The sequence below is a fragment of the Lissotriton helveticus genome, chromosome 12 (genome assembly GCF_964261635.1).
Source record: "Lissotriton helveticus chromosome 12, aLisHel1.1, whole genome shotgun sequence".
Classification (NCBI taxonomy): domain Eukaryota; kingdom Metazoa; phylum Chordata; class Amphibia; order Caudata; family Salamandridae; genus Lissotriton; species Lissotriton helveticus.
The window spans coordinates 217807020-217825291 of NC_136073.1; the positions used below are offsets into that span (position 1 = coordinate 217807020).

General features: G+C 44.6%; 1 protein-coding gene across 2 annotated transcripts in view; it reads right to left on the bottom strand.

Annotated features, from left to right (window-relative positions):
• The window catches only part of FBXO31 (F-box protein 31), a 236951-nt gene that overhangs the window by 16978 nt on the left and 201701 nt on the right, over window positions 1–18272 (bottom strand). For both annotated transcript variants that reach the window (XM_078668446.1, XM_078668447.1), the window contains 2 exons: window positions 14497–14650; window positions 4487–4899 (listed from right to left, as the gene is read on the bottom strand). In XM_078668446.1, coding sequence (XP_078524572.1) covers window positions 4487–4899; window positions 14497–14650 — 567 coding nt within the window. The remainder of the gene's footprint in view (window positions 1–4486; window positions 4900–14496; window positions 14651–18272) is intronic.

The window sequence follows — 18272 nt, forward strand, 5'->3', positions numbered from 1 at the left end:
GGATCATTTCTATAGCTACCTAGAGGAGAAGCATGAGAATTTCCATTTGAAGCCCCATCAAATGAAGATGATGTTCCATTTTGGATGACAAACTGGTGGTCTCTGGATGAACTCCAACGTATGCCCTGATTAAACAAATTGTATCACCCATTTGTCTCATCTTTTATTCCTCCAATGAGGGAGCAAAAAGGGAGACTTTCCCCCCAGCCGCTGAGAACCAGATGGAAAAGGGGGTATGAGATAGAATTGAAGCTCTTCTTTGATTGTCATGGTTTTGTGTTTGTTAAGAACCTCTATTCCTTCCTGAAAACATTGCCTAACACGGTCTTTGGATACAATTGAAATGGGTATCCTTGTGGATATCCAGACTGTTTTTGAGGATAACAAACATCCCTGACCTCCATACTGATTGAACCCTAATCTAAACTTTTGTAATCTTAATGAGCCACCAAAACTAGATCTTCCAAATCTACGATATTACAAAAGTCCTACCGCATTTGCTGAGTCAGTGTCAGTTTTACGACCTTGCAAAGCTTCATCAACATGTTTACCAAAAAGAGTGAAGATATCAAAAGGCATATCTAGGATCTTAGATTGGACGTCAGTACGGAGGCTGTAGATTTTAACCAGCCATATTCATTGTGGGACTTCTTCATCCATTTCTTCCTCTTCAAAGCCTGGGACATACCTCACATCTAATTGTGTTGCTCTGTAGGCTGTCAGTAAGTCATACTCATTAGCTCTTCTTGATCTGACTGCAATAATTGATCTGGAGGTAAATCCTTCACCTTAAAAGGCAAAAAAACATTTTCTCACGTTTTTCCTTGATCACATGGTTCTCAACAGTGATGCAGTCTATATTGCCTTTGTCATCACTGACGGTATGGTCATTGTCGACAGTATGGTTGCCGTCGGTATGTTCAGCGCCGGTTTCTTCAAACTCAATGGAATGCTCGATGCCGACGGAATGCTAGTCATTAACGGTATCTTTGTCTTAGTTGATGGAGTTAGCAGTAGTCGTCGACAACAAGGTTTCCTTTGAAGATGAGTCCTTTGAAAACTTCTTTATGACAGGTTAATCTCTGTAGAGCTTACAGGCATGTTTATCTAGTTTATTACTAGAGGAGCAGGCTGCAATTACTTTGCCCTACTAATTCATGCTCTGGAAACTGTACATGTATCCTCTTGTGCGCTGCCTTCATGGAAGTGCCTGGAAGGGCACTTCTCAATGAATCTTCCCCTGAAGTGGGGGAAAATTATTTGAAAGGAGGAAAATTCTCTTGATTCATAAGAAAATAGCAACCTTCTTTCTATGTTCTTGAGAGTGTTAGTTGAGAAAGACTTACAAATATTGCATTCTGCTAACTTATGTTTGGATAAAGGCAATAAATTCACTGAGAGTGTAGATAATCAGTGTAAATCTTCTTGCAGCCACAAGATGAAAAAAGTTTAAATAGAGATTTCTTGTCTTTGTCAACCACAGTGACTGGTGGTTGACAAAGACAACCACAGTGACAGGTGGTTCGACAAAATGATCTCACTGGTCCAGAAAATGTAACCATCTTCCCTACAAACAGCTCACAGTACAGCAGTGCTAAAGATAGGGTTGGTTCAAATCCAGGTCAGACAAATATAGTAACATTTAAGGTTCACTGAAAGGTTAGAGCAGATTTCTGACAGGGGACTCCCAAAGACACAAAGTGCAGTAGAAATCAGAGCTATGGTGGACTCTAGGGGGAGAAGGAGAGTTTAAGCTTTCGCCTTACTGGCTGAAGTTTGGGTTCTTTCAATTGAGGTGGATGTGCTACTAAAGATTCAATGCTGTTTTAGGCCTATGGCCTTATTGAAGTGTATATAGTATGCTGTATAGTTTACACTGTATACTGCTATGATAGTGTACCAGTGATTCCCAGCTTGACAAATGGGTAATGATTTGAGCATGTGAATATATAAAAGATCGAATGTTGGAGAACTGATTGTTACAGGTAACAATGTACATCTACACAATGTGCAGCTATATATCACATGCTCTGAAAAGACTATAACAATTTCCAAATGCCTAAAACGTTGGCCTGCAAGTAGCAGCAGCAGAAGTGCAGAATAGTTTTGAGTATGGTCTGTCTGACTGTGGGTATTCATGCACACATGAAGCACTTGAGCAGTGTTTAGTGAATGTGTGTGTGGTACTCCATGATGCAGCCATAAAAATGTCTTGTCAAGAAGGCCAAGACGGCAGTAGAGTTTTAGACCGGCTACCGTCTCACTATCATTCTCCATCCTACTTGACAGCACCACCGATGTGCCCCCAGAGCCCTACCTGCACGGACAGGCACTGGGGACTGGCACTCCCTAATTGACTCCGAAACCTCAGCCAGGGCAGACTCTGTGCTGTGGGAGGTTCTAAACCCTGACTGGGCTGGATGCAACAGGCCCTCTCTCTCAACAAACTCCGTGAGTTGTCTATTCAACACCTTCTCGCATACCTTGGCCAAACCGGGTAAAAGGGAGATGGGGAGGCAATTCATTGTATTAAGTGGGTCGAGCAATTTACATACACATCTTTCAGCACTGCAGGACAAAAGTGAGTAATCAGGGGTTTCTCATCTTTCGGGACTCTACCCCATCTCCAGCAACATAAAAACTATACCCAATACACCATGTCCTGTTCACTCACAAACTTCCCCATTTCCTAAGGGTGCACTTCATCTAACCACCTGGTTAACAATTGCAATTGTGTCGCCACAAAATAAAGTTAAGTCAGGAGCACCATCGTCACATTCAATCACTATGAGCTAAAACCTGCTGAATAATACCTTATGTCTGCTGCTACCACAGACGAAGCGTGTCAACAAAGAGTCCAGGTCTCTGAAAAAGCACTAGTGATCCACACTGGTGAATGAACATATTAATAAAGTAGCCTTGGGAGCATTACTATTTTAGTCAGCGTGAGACTAAGACTGAAGAGTCAGCGATTTCCAGAATTCAACAAATCTCTTCAAGGATTGCAAAGTCCTACCCAAGTTCTCAGCCTTAGGGTTGCCACCTGAGCGATATACTCGAAGTCCCCCAGTAACGATTGTTATGCACTTCCCAGGAAAAACCTACGCTGTGGAGCTGCAATGGGGTATCCTATGTGACTCGCACTATCTGAATAATACAAAATACCATTGGAAAGATGCAAGCTTTTGCCCAATTAACTGAGGCCTGAGGCCCAGTCCCGTACCACCATCCCCGAGCATAACTGAATTTCTAGTTAGCACCTTACTGACCACTATTTTGTCTGAACTGCTAGAAATCCACCACAACAGCTTTTGCTGACCTTGTCATTCCTATCATGTTCATTAAAGCTACTGGTGTGTACAGTCTCTTGGTAATCCATATGCTCTTATTTGCCCTTAGTCGCCCTGTTCTGTGAGGTGGCTAACATGTTGATATGTTCCCTCAGTGCAGTTTACTTTGTCACAATGCCCTGATCGATGATGGAGAGTCATTGTTATGGCACTGTTGTATATTAATTTTGAGTACCTTTTGTTTTCTCTAAACTAGATCAGAACTGCATTCTTAGCCATATCCATGATACAGAGAAGTGACAGGTCAGTCTCAATCATAGAAAGGCAGCTCACAGGGTTATGAGACTGAAGCTACAAATCTAACAAACACTCACAGTTCAGCTCTCTGAGGGTGTCAGATCACAAACTGTCATGATAGTGGATTAGTGAAAAATTGCCGCAGGCCCCCTAAGGTGGTTCAGAATAGAGCGGCCCCCTTTTCTTATATTATTCAACTCTGTAAAGGGCTAAGCACAGACAGACTACAAATACTTCAAACTGGACGGTTTAGAAAGCATGCAGAGGCCAAGAAGAGGTCTGTATGTATTTAATAACAGAAGCGGTTTGTAATGAGCATTCTGTACATCAGGGAACAGTCATGATTCCACATGGCTGAGGGAATGCTATGCCTGAACTAGGGCATACGTATACGTTTTTGTATTTTAAAATTAAGAATGTATAGAACAGAAATCTGTTCATTTGTGAATTCCTTTTTGAAGTATAGATTCACAGGATTACCCTACTCTTGTCACCCTGAGGTCAGTTCAGGTAAAATGTAACATACTTTGGCTAGCAGCAAAGGAAGTGTCTTGTCAACAGGAACCTCAAACATATTTGTTTCCAAAACATCCTCCTGTGTTGGATACCTTTCCACTTAAGAGTTTTAATACCAATTTTATTTCCTTCCTGATGGTGCCTTCTGAGCTCACTTGTCTTTTGTTTTTTCAATGTCTCACTTTAACTCTTTCCACTGCGCACTCTACTTTGCTTATGTCATCAACTTTCTTTTCCCATCAACATCCTTTATGCACAGTTTTCTACTTTTTTTCATTTCTCCGCCTCCGAACCCTTGGCTTTCATATGCTGCTATTTATGGGTTTCACTTCATTTACAAAAGTTCATAAAATAAACTTCAGACAATTAGTTCTATATCTTACCACATTTTGCAGAGACGAGGATAGTCCTCATTTCTAGCCATGACGCCCATAGGGAGGACAAAGGGCTGACTGGATTCAGCAGGAGTCGAATCTCCCTCCTCAGCTTGCCCTTCATTTGGCTGCTTCTCTTTGGCGACCTCTTCTAATCCCACTGCATGGTCTCCATTATGGAGGTGCTGTCTTAGGGGATCTCTAGCACGTGGCCCAAGACCTGCTGCACCTGCTGGTACCCTTTCCTCCTCCACCCCATCTGCCGCCGCCTCCTGCTGCTGAAGGTGGACCTGCTCCTGAATTTCAAGAATAATACGAGAGAGCTCTTCAAAGACCCGCAAATGCTCCACATCTGGCAACTGCACTCGGCGGGTGAGGTCAATTTCCAATGTCTGTTGGCCTGCTGGAACATTGGGATCTCCCTACACAGAAGGGAGAGATAACCAAACAGTTGTCAATGACCAGAAACTAAGGAACAAAATGCTAACATTCGCACACCTCTACTGTTATAAATTTCTATGGTTTTCATGTACAACACTATGTGAGACAGTGAGAACCACAATCACTTCCAGATGCATCACACCCCCCACGTCACGCCCACATCAACTCCATTCCAACTCTGCTCAAAGATTGCAGACTCATTCTGTATATCATTTCAAGATGCAGCATTAATGAGCACATTACTTACCTTCGATAACGATGTATCTGGAAACATACTCTAGTGGTGGATTTCTTACCTTAGAATTACCCCCAGGCATCAGTCTGGATCCGGAGATTTTTTATTAGCACTACCCTTGTGTGTCGTAAGGTGGCGCAGGCAGCGACGCGTCCATCACTGTGTGCGCCAGAAAGGACATCGCAGGACCTACATAAACGTCGCCCGGGCACGCCGATGTACGTTCTTAATACAACTTTCCACGCAAGAAGTGCAGAGCCGTGATAGACACAGACCATTGGTGCATCAAAAGTAGGGCCCTTTAGGGGAATACCTATCTCTAGAAATCCGTTCGCAAAGCAGGAAGGATGGGTGGGGCGGTAAGGAATCTACAACTAAAAAATGTCTCTACCAGATACATCGTTACCAAAGGTAAGTAACTTGCTCATCTGATAGAGACTTCTAGTTGTAGATTCCTTACCTTAAAATAGATACCCCAGTAATACCAACCCCGGAGGTGGGTCTGCAAAGCAAGATCACATGAGGAAGTCACAGAGGACCGAACGGGCAAAGTACCTGTCCCTCCAGACTTGGCTATCCAGGCAGTAGTGTCTGGTAAATGTGTGCCGCAATGGCCACATTGCCACCTGACAGATATCCAGGACTGAGACTCCATGTGCCTACGCAGTGGTTGCTGCTGCTGTTCAAGTAGAGTGAGCACGTAACTCACAGGAGCTTCCTTCTTTGCCAATGCGTAGCACAATTTAATGCAGGCGACAGCGAACGAGAGGTCTTAATATGTACTGCCCGACCTTTCTTAGCACCCACATAGCCAATGAAGAGCTGCTCGTCCACAAAGAAGTCTTTGGTACGATAAAGATAGAAAGACAACCCACGTTTTGGGTCTAGGTGGTGGAATCTCTCCTCATCCTTGGAGGGCTGCGGGGAAAGGTAAAAGGTGGGTAGGGTAATGGATTGTCCCACAAGAAAGGGCGTGACCACTTTAGAGAGGAATTAAGCTTTAGTTCGAAGTACCACTTTATCTGGTTGGCCAGTCAGATAGGGAGGCTTAGAAAACAGAGCCGGGAACTCGCTAACTCTGCGACCAGAGGTGATGGCAATTAGGAAAGCAGTCTTAAGGGTTAGAAGCCTAAGAGGGCAATTATAAAGAGGCGCGAAGGGAGCACGCATAAAAAAAAAGTCAAGACCAAATTAAAATCCCATTGGGTCATTAAGAAAGGAGACGGAAGAAAGAAGTGAGTAAGGCCCTTAAGAAACCTATTGACAATGGGACATTTGAACAAAGAGGGTGGATCTGGAAGTCTCAAAGGCAGAGATAGCCAAAAGGTAACCCTTAAGAGTGCCCAAGCAGAGCCCTGCTGGGCCAAAGGTATGTACAACAAAACCTCCGAAAGAGGGTCAGAAAGGAGACCAGCAGTCTTTGCTGTGCACCATGCCACAAGTTTGTTCCATCTACAGGTGTATACAGTTTTAGTGGAGGGACGCCAGGCTGCCAAGATGACATCACAGACCCACGCATGGAGTTGGAGACTGAACAGGTTCGGGTGAAGAACCAACCCATGCTGCTGTAACCGAAGATCCTCCCAAAGGGGCAGTCTGACCGGAGGATCGATGGCCATGCACAGAAGGTCGGAATACCAGTCTCTTCGTGATTAATCTGCAGCCACCAGAATGACTTGAGCCCGGTTGTGCTTGATCTTCTTGAGCACTCTGGATAGAAGTGGTATAGGCGGAAAGACAGAGGAGACTGAAGATCCCCTTGCGACGAAAAGCGTTGCTGAGCAACTGCCGCCTTGGCAACTCCAACATGCAATACTGCTGACATTGCGCGTTCTCTACGAAGGCGAACAGATCTAACCAAGGCTCTTCCCACCGCTGAAAGGGACCTTGTGCCACCTCTGAATGGACACGCCATTTGTCATTGACCAGGCACAGATGGCTGAGTTTGTCCACTCTGGCATTGAGAACACGCCCGGTGGTGAACCACCAGGGATATGCCCTGATGTTCCAGCCATGTACAGATGCAGAGAGCCTCCGGACAAAGGGTCCATGACCCTACCCTGCCCTGTTTGTTGCAGTACCACATGAAGGTGGTGTTGTCCATGAACACCTGCACTACTTTCCCTTTGAGAGAGGGAAGGAATGCCTTCAGTGCCAGACTGATCTTTCGGGGCTCCAAAAGGTTGATATGGAGACTGGACTCCGCTGGAGACCAGACACCTAATCTCTGCCTTTCTCAGGTGACCACCCCATCCCAGGAGTGACGCATACATCACCAGCGTCAACTCTGTTTGGGGAAGGGAGAGGAATCTGCTTCTAACCGAATCTTGGCTTGTTAGCCACCACTGCACTCGATGCGCAGTTCCCTCAGAGATCTGGACGTAGTCGGAAAGATTCCCCTGATGCTGCGCCCACTGGATCTTCAGGTCTCATGCAGAGCCCGAATATGCCAACTGGCATGATCCAACTGCAGAATGCAGGAAGCCATGAGACCCAGCAGCCTCAGAGTCATTCTCACCAAAATCCTGGATAGAGGTTGAAACATCAGTTTCATAGCCTGACTATCCCAGACTTACTGTTCGAGAGGATAGCCCTGAAACTGCACTGTGTCTAGAATCGCTCTGATGAAAGGGAACGTTTGAGCGGGAGTCAGGTGTGACTTTGGCATGTTGATAGTGAACCCCAGCGATTACAGGAGGTCTGCTATAGTTAAGAGGTGCAAGACCACAGCCTGGGGCGAGCCCACCTACAACAGCCAGTCCTCGAGATAGGGGAAGATGAGCTGTGACTGCCATCTCTTGCATGAACACCCTAGGGGAACTGGTAAGGTTAAAGGGGAGCACAGAGAACTTATTAATACTCGTGGCCCACCGTGAACCATAAGTTACGTCTGTGGGCAGGCAGGACGGGGAACCGGAAATAAGCGTCCTGCAATTCCAAAGCTACCATCCAGTCTCCTGGGTCTAGGGCAGAAAGAACCTGGGCCAAAGTGAGCATTTTGAACTTCTCCTTCCAGAGGAAGAAGTTGAGGTTCCGAAGGTCTAGGATAGGACGCAGGCCTTTGTCTTTTTTGGGCACCAGAAATTAGCGGGAATAGCAACCACGTCCTACTTTAAGCCCAGGGACCCTCGCTATGGCCCCCTTGGCCAAGAGAGCTGTAACTTCCTCGGGGAGAAGCGACAAATGATCCTCAGACTTATGGTCGTAGAAGGGTGCCAAGCAGGGCTGTGGAGTCTCAAAGGGGAGGGAGTAGCCCCTTCGGACAATCTGCAGAGCCCATCTGTCCAACGTGATGGACTGCCAGTGGAGGAGGTAATGGCTAATCCTGTCTCCAACAGGCCAATGCTGGGCCTGAAACGTCGGATTAGGAGGGTTTGGAGGCAGGGGCAGAGGAGGGGGGCAGTTTGGACTGGCTTGACCACGGGCTTCCTGACCCACGAGGATGCGAGGTCAAATGTCCACGGTCATACAGATGATGGACAGCTTACATGACTCGGTGGCTGCGCTGGACAGGACTTGGTTAGGTGCCCCTTCCTTAGCCACAAAAGGCACTGAGGGGGATGGATTGGAGCCATGAGACCCAAGAATCTGGCTATAGCACGTGATTCCTTGAAGCACTCGGGTGCCGAGTCTGCCTTTTCGTCAAAAAGGCGAGTGCCATCAAAGGGGATGTCCATCAGAGTAGATTGGACATCCCCTGAGAAGTCAGAAGTCGCAACCAGGCGTAGCGCCATAAAGATGCAGACAATGAAACCATTCTGCCCAGTGAGACTGTGCTGTTTAGTCCACAACAAGTGGTGAATTTCGCTGCATCTCTTCTGTCTGCAACTGCTTGGGGGAGAACGGCCCCGGGCCTCCTCCAGGCACTGAGGCAGCACCCGTACAATCATATCCCAGATGGAATGGGAGCAGCACAGGCCCAGGAGGCAATCGGTATTCACAGAACACAATGCCAAGCTGGACAAAGAAAACTTCTGCTTCCCAAGATGGTCCAGCTTCTTGGATTTCATATTGGGGGGAGCAGAAAAGAATGCACCTTTGGAAGATGAGGCTTGGATAACCAAGCTCTCAGAGGAAGGACGTTGCGTAAGGAATGCTGGATCACCAGCAGCGGGTCGATAGTTGCGGACGATTGTCCTGTACACAATAGCCCCTGTGCAGGGCGTTGACCAAGTGCCTAGAAGGACATCAGTGAGGGCTTCATTAAAAGGAAAAAGAGGTTTGAAGGTAGAAGCCGCAGGCTGAAGCACCTCTGTCAGGAGGTTAGTCCTGTCGGCCAGTGAAGGGAGCTAGACACCAAGGACCTTGGCGGCCCTCCTCACCACCACTGCATAGGATGTCCCATCCTCCGTAACACACCGGCCTCAGCAAAAGTCCATCCGCCCGTCCATGGGGTCTTCAACTGATCCACTAAAGGGTCCAGAGGCCCCACACAGTCCTCTTTCCCACCTCCTGGTATAAAATCAACATTAGGGATGAACACAGGGATAAAAGACCCTTCAGTGTCGGAGTCTGGGACAAGCATGGAGTCGACGCCGACCGGGGACAAGGTCGGCGTCAAGAGCGTTGCCGCCGGGATTGACGTGAGGGAAGGACGAGGTGGATCGACAGATGTAGGTTTGGATCCGAGAATGGATCCATGGGGGGCATACCAGAGTCGCCAGTGATATCCTAGGGTCCCAACTGACTTTACGGGGTGCAAGGCCTCATGAAACTGTTGCAAATGGGCAGAAGATGCTCTGGCTCCTGGAAAAGTGGGCAGGCGTGGAATTGTTTCGGGAAGAGGCTTTGGGAAAGGAGGCTTAGAGGGATGACGCTCTGTGTCCTGAGTCATGTCGTCCGACGGACAGGGTGAAGTCGAAGAACGCCTGTGCTTCTTTGACTTCTTCTGTGCTTACCTATATGTTCCGAAGATTTAGAATGGGACGAGGAGTGCAGGCTCCGTGACCGTTCTCAAAACCTTCCTCTCGACCGAGAACAACACGGAGCAGAGTGTCGTGCCTCCAACAGCTTTCGGGACCGCTCCTGCAAAGCTTTCGGATTCATGGCCCAGCACACTGAGCACGACTCTGAGTTGTGGTCGCGCTCCAAGCAACAGAGGCACGCGAGGTGCAAATTCGTCACAGACGTCTTCCGATGACAGGATCGGCAGGGCTTGAATCTGGTTCTACCCTGGGACATCTCAACATTACCAGGAGTCCAAGACTCAGAATAAACATTGACAAAAGTTGAAAAAGGTAGTCAATAAACAGCTAAAGGGTACCTCTCACCGGATCTGCGCTTAGGCTGGTGCGGAAAAAGAAAGAACGGACGTCAGCGTACCAAGGCAGTGTCTATGTAGGTCCCACAACGCCATTTCCAGTGCGCACGATGACTGACTCGGAGACGACCGGTGCCACCTAACGACGTGCAGGAGTACTGCTAATGCAAAACTCCGGATCCAGACTGACGCCTGAGGGAAATTCGAAGGTAAGGAATCTACAACTAGAAGTCTCTATCAGATGTATTTTTAATTCATTTTCTTTTAACAATGGTAGTTTACAGATAAGGGCTTTTTGCTCTTCCCAGTTAAAGGGGCAACATTACCGTCCTAAAGTAAGGAAGTACCAAATACAAATACAATGTAGTTAACCTTTAGGGATAGTAGAGTTTACAGCACACACAACTTTGTGACTTCTACAAGAGGATGCAACTAGGAACTGGCAAAATGACAAAATGAGATAAGACTAAGACTTGTGCCGTCGATGAAAACATTTTATTTGTACACCCCCTCTGTGTAGGTGGTTAGAATGATATATAAATATAAGTTACAATACTGACAACTATAACTAACAATCCGCTTCCTACCAACCTACAACAATCCTATAGCCTTCTGGGACCTGCTGAGCCCCAACAAGGCAACAAAATACTGTTTGCAAAGAACAAATTAACTATTTTTAAATTCAGGTGCAAGTATACAATAGTTTCCAGTGTTTACCAGTTTCCACGCAACCCATTTCCCTCTACATGTTCCTAAGGGAAAAGAGAGGAGGACTGTGGTTAGCGTGGGGAAGAAGGGATGAGGCACTATGGATTACCAATACAAAGAGTAGCTTGTACTTATTGCAAAACATTTGAGGGCCAACCTACATTCCAAAGGATGCTGGGTTAAGGATCTAATTAAATAATAAAAATAAGTACGACTATGGAAACACATTTCCGGAATATGTTACAGGAATACACCCATGGCAAAGGGGCCAACAGACATATCAAATAACAGATAGATATAATATTCAGAGATTATTTAGAGATTTGAATTGCTTCAAACTAAAAGTTAAGCAATGTTAGTCAAAAACATGAACTTGCAAGGAATGAGATGTTAAATGGTGGCAGTAGGTGTTTTCACCTTCACAGACATGTAAACTAGCAACTTGCAATGTAAACCACTTGATGAGAAATGGTGACCTGGAGATGCGTTTCCAAAGTTATGTGCCACCATGGAGACAAGTAACCTGTCCAAGTACCCAGCACCCTAAATGCTTCATAGGTACACTTTAAAGTTGCACCCCACAGCTGGTCTTTGCAGAGGTCCCATCATTACAGGGAAGATTAGGGAAAGGGAACACAATCACCCAGACTGTACAAAAGAATGACAGAGGAGTACAAACCTCAGAAAAAAATGTTTAGACTGAGAACAGGAGAGAGCATATAACTTGGGAGTGAACAGGGGTACAAGCAACCAAAGGCACAACATTTCAGAATACTAATTAGTTTAAAAGGCTTATGGGGAAGAACTGAAAGAATCGATTTAAGGACAGACGGATGGTAGCATTCCAAATAGAGAGAAAAAGTTGAACACACCTTAGAAGGTGACAGTTATTATAGTTCCTCTTAGCGCCAATAGCTATTAGGCAGGCTCGACGTGAAATACAAGCTTAATTAGGAAGTGCTAATGAACTACACATGGATACTGGATGCCCCTGCTCAATGGACTGCTGAGAACTGCGTGCCCCGAGTTAACGCTCAGACTTAAAGATGAAATGCCAAGTAACAGAGCTATTGTGTTGTCCATATGGGTTAACACAATTGCTACAAAGGTAATACAGAATGGCACAGAGAGCAAGAAATACTGCTAGAAAGGTTTTGTTCAATTCAAGCATGTTAATATTGAGGGGTCCATAAACCTACATTTAGAAAACAAAAGGGCATGGCAGCACCCACATAAGCACTCTGAATTCTGAAGGGTCTCTGGCAGGGAAAGTAAAGGGGAAGTTGGTCTCCAGGTCATATTAGAATAAAGAAAGGGACTAGGACTGGCCACAGGTTTGGCTTCTGATTCCTGAGAACCCAGATGCATCTGCATTTGTTGCACTTTCACATGAGGCATGGGTACCAGCTGAACACAGGAAAGAATCAAGCCAGTGGGCCAGCACCGATGAAGGCCCAGAGCCCTCTTTAGTAAAAAGTTATCTAGCACAACCAAGATTAATTGCAGAAGTTGTGCTTGAGAAACAGACAGGCAGAGCTGGTACATGGAAGGCGCTCACTATTTATTTAAGCATGGGGGAAAAAGGTGTTCCTGTGCTGCAGCATTTGGTTCTACCACAGCCATTATCTTGGTGAAAACACATGGAATCGAGCTTAAGGAGGAGGGAACTATCAGTATTTTTTGTGGACATTCTAGCCCAGAACTTCAGGCATTTTATGTGGTGAGGCGACAAAGGAATATGGAAGTAGAAGCACTGCTTATGTGCAGTGCAGGAAGCACATGACCAAGAGTCGTTGTCTTTGAAGAATTGACAACCATGACGGTTGAGATCGTGAACTTCTTTCCCACCACAAAGACCAAGAATAAAATACCCAAACTCCTGTTGTTGTAGGCTAGAATATTGTTCTGTACTTCTGACAGACGTAAATCAGGATGCAAGCTGAGGTGGCAATTGAGAAGAAGGAACTTGGGAGGAGAGTGAAATAACCACACACAATGGAAAGGGAAATGTCCTCTCAAAATTAAAAAAAATGCAGTCATTTGACCACGGACAAGAGGTCCACAAGGGAAATCAGAACTACTTATTTTGCTCTTTACAAGAGAACGTACTGCAGATGTTGTTTTTTGCAGGTACTGACAGATTGTCTCTTACAGTTTATAAAATTAAAAAACACTTGCAGCAATTCAGATAAGCCCTTGAATTAGGGTGCAGCCACCCCTTGGAAACATTAAAACCAATTCAGAGAAGGTAAGAGTCATGTATCCAACTTTGAGGGATCACAATTTGAACGTTATCTGTTTAACAGACAACACTCCATAGGCTTTACCCACAGAAGAGCTGACCCACCAATTTCTCTTAGCCATCTCACAAAAGAGAGTGTGGCGTAAGGTAAGCGTGGTGTCTGACCTCTACCCCTAAACTCAAACCTGAGCAGCACCATGATCTATAGTGAAATCCAGCAATGGATCAGTAGTTGGCTTGTCTTCACTCAAGGCCTTCTGACTTCCTGACTGTCAACCTTCAGAGAGGGGAGAAAAATCAAGCCTTGCACTTAATTATCCTGATGCACAAAAATAGAAGTGCATCAGCAGCTGGGGGACAGGGTAGGAGATCATATGTAAGAAAATGACTGGGGTGTAGGAGCCAGTAGGTGTCTATGGTGGTAGAACCTACCGTGCTCTAAGTATACAGCTTCAAAATCTGGCTGTGCAAGTTATTTCCTTAGCATGGGATTTTCTTCATAAGCATCTTTGCCCAGGAAAAAGGTCCCTATTATTTGAATAGATAACATTGTTTTAAATGTATTTACCAAATAAATTATGCCAATGAAATTCTGCCTTTTTTAAGTATAGCAAATTGTAAATTACAAACAAAAAATTACTAAAGAGAATAACAAGAAATGGTGCATTGAGGCAGCAGCATACACGAAGGAAAAAATATAAAATCACACTGTTTCCTTATTAGGATTCCAGAATTACCTGCAGAATCTGAAAAACATAATTAACCTAACCTCTCCTGTTCAATTCTAATCTGCAACTTGCCAGTAACTTTACTTGCAGGATCCCTCAAAACACAGGCACACAATTTCCTCTCATAGCCCCTTTCCAAAACATAACTTAACAAAGCAGAGCTATCTCACTTTTGTAGATTTCAAGCACACCATTACATGGGCTCACCAGCACTACCCTAAATCCTCAAATGCCGTATCAAAAATATACAAGCAGTGTTGCCTGTTTTAATCTAGCACACTGCCGATCTCAAAGCTTGTCAAGTCTGGCCAGCTGTTACCAGATTTGAAAGGATTTAGTCAGGTAATGAGTTTGATGGCAGCTGAGAAAAAGCCATCAGAAGGGCAGTGAATAGTAACCACTTACTGTTAATTTTGTCCCCTTGGCACTCGTACCATGAAAGCTGAGCATGACTATCTCCAATCCATGGCTACCATAAGTCCCCTTGAAGAGTCCAGGCTTTAGGATGTCCTCAGGGCTGCTTGGTGGGTGGTAGATGCGACGGTATGTCAGGCAGTTGCTGGAGACAGGAAGGTTGGATGTTAGTAATTTTAATTAGGAGCTGCTTCAACACAAACAGCAGAAGGTTCTGTGGATGAAGTCATCAAGAATTAAATAACTATTACTTCTTTCTTCTAGCACAGCTCCAACTAGGCCACTCTGGTCACTCAATCCGAATTCCCCTTCCTCTACACCACACTGTATGGTATATGAGCTTAAACAATCTGCTGGCACCACCACATACAATCCTATCAGAGGTTTCAGTGCACAAGCACTGCCACAGTTTCAGTGCAGTCTTGCCTAATGTCCACATCTTAGGCAAGAATTTGTAGGTATGTAAAAACAATGGCCTAACTGTAGCATGTTTAATAACAGTGGAACTTTTATTAATTTTCCCTCACTAAGGTCTACCTAAGAACCTCCTAATGACCATTGCATCTTGTTTTACTGAGGCACATGTAGATTTCAACGGAAAATGTTTTAGTTACAATAATGCTCACAACCATCTTGCTTTATGTGGTCTGGGATTACATTATTTTGCGTGAATGAGAGTTTAAGCCTGTTAGTTCTACAACAAAATGTTTGAACATTTCATCAATGGGTAAAACAATAGACTGAATCCTCATGGTAGTTTCCCATATTAGTCTGTATTCAGAATAGTACAGGCCACTCACCTCACTGACTCTTGTACCAGGAGGCCTTAGTATTTCTTCTCTCAAACTGCTAACGATCAGCCAATCTAACCACACAATCTGCACCAGCACAAAAACTGCCCAGGCCATACCTCTGGGCTTTGCCATGGACTTCCAGAAGCCCTTCCTTAATATTAGGGCTCACCCAGAAGTCTAGGATGGGAGCAGGGAAAGCAGGCATGCCAAATTAAGGAAAAGATACAAAGGACAGATATGGCCTTGCCCTAGTCCAATGCCAATCTAAAAGGCCTGAAGACAGTCAGAGGGAGAATCTCCAAAGCTTTTCGGCCACATAGCAGGCCACTGCTCAGATGGCCTTGGAGGTAAGTGCAGTTGGGATACAAGTGCCAAACTGCACAAAATACTTCATAAAGTACAGTGTGGCTGGAAAACCGATAAAGGACCAATTGTTGATGGATAGCTGTGCTAAGAAATGCTGTCCCCTACCAGCCAAAAATAATTGTAGGCGAGGCTCAAAGCAGCAGCTAGGTAAAAAGAAACCAGCAAAGAGCACCAGAAACTGAAAAACCACACCCAGGAGGGAGGGATGGTCGTCGGGGTGAACAGGCTTCAAATTTTGACAGGCTTTTCTCTATTTTAACTGAATGTGTACTGAACAAAAGCTCTATTGTGGCTTGCCAGTGTGCTCCTCCTCACAAGACTGGATGAATGGGTGTTGGATGTAACCATACTTTTATACTCTCAAGTTGTGGGAAATGCTAGACGTGTACAGCAGGGTCAGAGACAGTTTCCTATAATCTGGAATTTCTAATACTAGCAAGCATACAACTAGTGTTGTGTTGCAGTGTGATTTAGTTATAACACCGGGCAAAGCAAACCTCATTTTGTTTAGTGCGGTTATTGTTCAAAGGACCAAAACACGTTTTGTGACTGGAAACAGCTGAATCCATGGCTAGTTGTTTTTCAGCAGGGGGTTGAAGATTTCATAGCAGATGAAGATGGGTGTAGATGAGGCTCTTTGATCTTCTTGAGGGATTCAAATATCTGTTGGCTGTGCACACCAAATGAGGTAGCGCTGTAAGGTATTGTGCAGTGCTCAGTACATAAATGGGTTGTGATCTTTTTCGATAATAATGGTATTTCATGTTGTCTATGACTGATTCATTACACATATCGCAAGTGAATAACATGAATAAATCAACAACAGGCAATCTATATGAGGTCTGTTGGGCTAATTCCAGTGCACACATTTTTGAGTGGCACAGAGGAGTTACAAGATCCACAAGGGTTTGGGGGAAAATATTTTCTACAGAAACTTTGGAAGAATTTGAACGAGTTAGTATGCGTGAACGACTGGTTGTGAACTGTAGTTCTTCAGTATTGGTATTTTTCATAGATTTACATGCTTGAATCATTCCCCCCTCATCGAGCGGGGAGTCCCATAGTAAAGGTCTGACAGCTGTACTGTGCTAAACATAGCTTGCAATGACTGAAAAAACAGCCTCTTTAACATTCTATTTACATCATTTGAAAAAAGAACATCAGCCAATCAGATTACAGCACCCTGAACATCACTCCCCTCCCTGTGAGGCTACCGTACTTCCAATTATCTAGTACAGAAGAAAAAACTGTTTTAATGAACAGGTGACCACAAAGATATTTCCTTCCAGTCCACTAGGGATATAGCACAATAGGGAAGGCAGGTAGGTTGCCTGTGAATCTATTAAATAAACCAATATCGGATAATTACAGTTACAGAGAAGCAACTTTTTCCCTTCTCCAGTATTGGATCTTTCATAGATTCACAAGCTTGAATAAAATTGTGTTAAACCATGTATACATACATAAATGAAAATATAGCTTAGCTTATTGGATAAGATGATGCAGCACTATCTGTCCCATTTCCACATCTTTTTGCACTGCTGAATCCAAACAGTAATGCTTGGTGATCCTGGGTTTAATCTTCCACGCTGCTGCCCTACAAATATCATGTACTGAGACACCAGCAATTAGACCAGTGGAAGTAGAAACACACATTGTGGAGGAGTTTCATTTCACCTTAATATTTGAGGTCTTCCTGCTTTACGATAAAGCACAATAGCTGTAGAGATCCAGCAGGATATACTCTTGTTTCAAAAGAGAGTCCTATCAATGTAATAGTTGTAGCACCTTCTTACATCAAGAGTGAGAAGAGCTTGTTCCACTACAGCCTTAGGATTTTGAAAGAATGTCTTTAAAACCACAGGCTCATTTAAGTGAAATTCTGATGGTACTTTTGGAATTAATTGAGGACTTGTTCTTTAAATAGACTGGGCATTCCTAAATTGAATATAGGGCTCTTTAATTGTAATGGCCTGTATTTCACTCATGCTTTTTGCAGAAGTTGATACTAACAGCAAGACAATTTTCCAGGAAAGAGAATTCAGTTCTGCTTTATGAATGGTTCGAAAGGACTCAAACTGCGAAAGATCTGTATTTAATTGCCAAGGACTTAGTGAATGCTTCAACAGAGAATAAGCTCTAAAATGTCCTCACAAGGACTTCTTCACAATTCTATCTGACCACGGAGATGGTTAACTGAATGTACTTCAACAGACATATGAGAAAGTCTTGGTCATGTTAGGTGTAAGACATAAGGTAACACCGGTTCTGGCTGAGAAGATATTAGGAGAATGTTACTGGCCCGACACCATAAACAGAATCATTTACATTAAAATGTATGCTCTGGCTTTAGACAAGACCGCTTTTGGAAAAGGGGGGTGGTGATGGACAGAGTTTCTGAATGATGCAGAAACCTCTTACCAAGTCAAGAGATCATGGTTTTAATCCATCACCGTTTTTTAGCTCACTGCACCATCCCAGCTCAGAACCTGGCTATATGCAAATTAGTCTGTTCCTGTCCCAGTGCATGATGGGAACAGGGCAAACCAAACTACCAAGCCAATTCTTATACTGGGAAGGAAACAAGCTCCCGGGGAGATGGTTAAC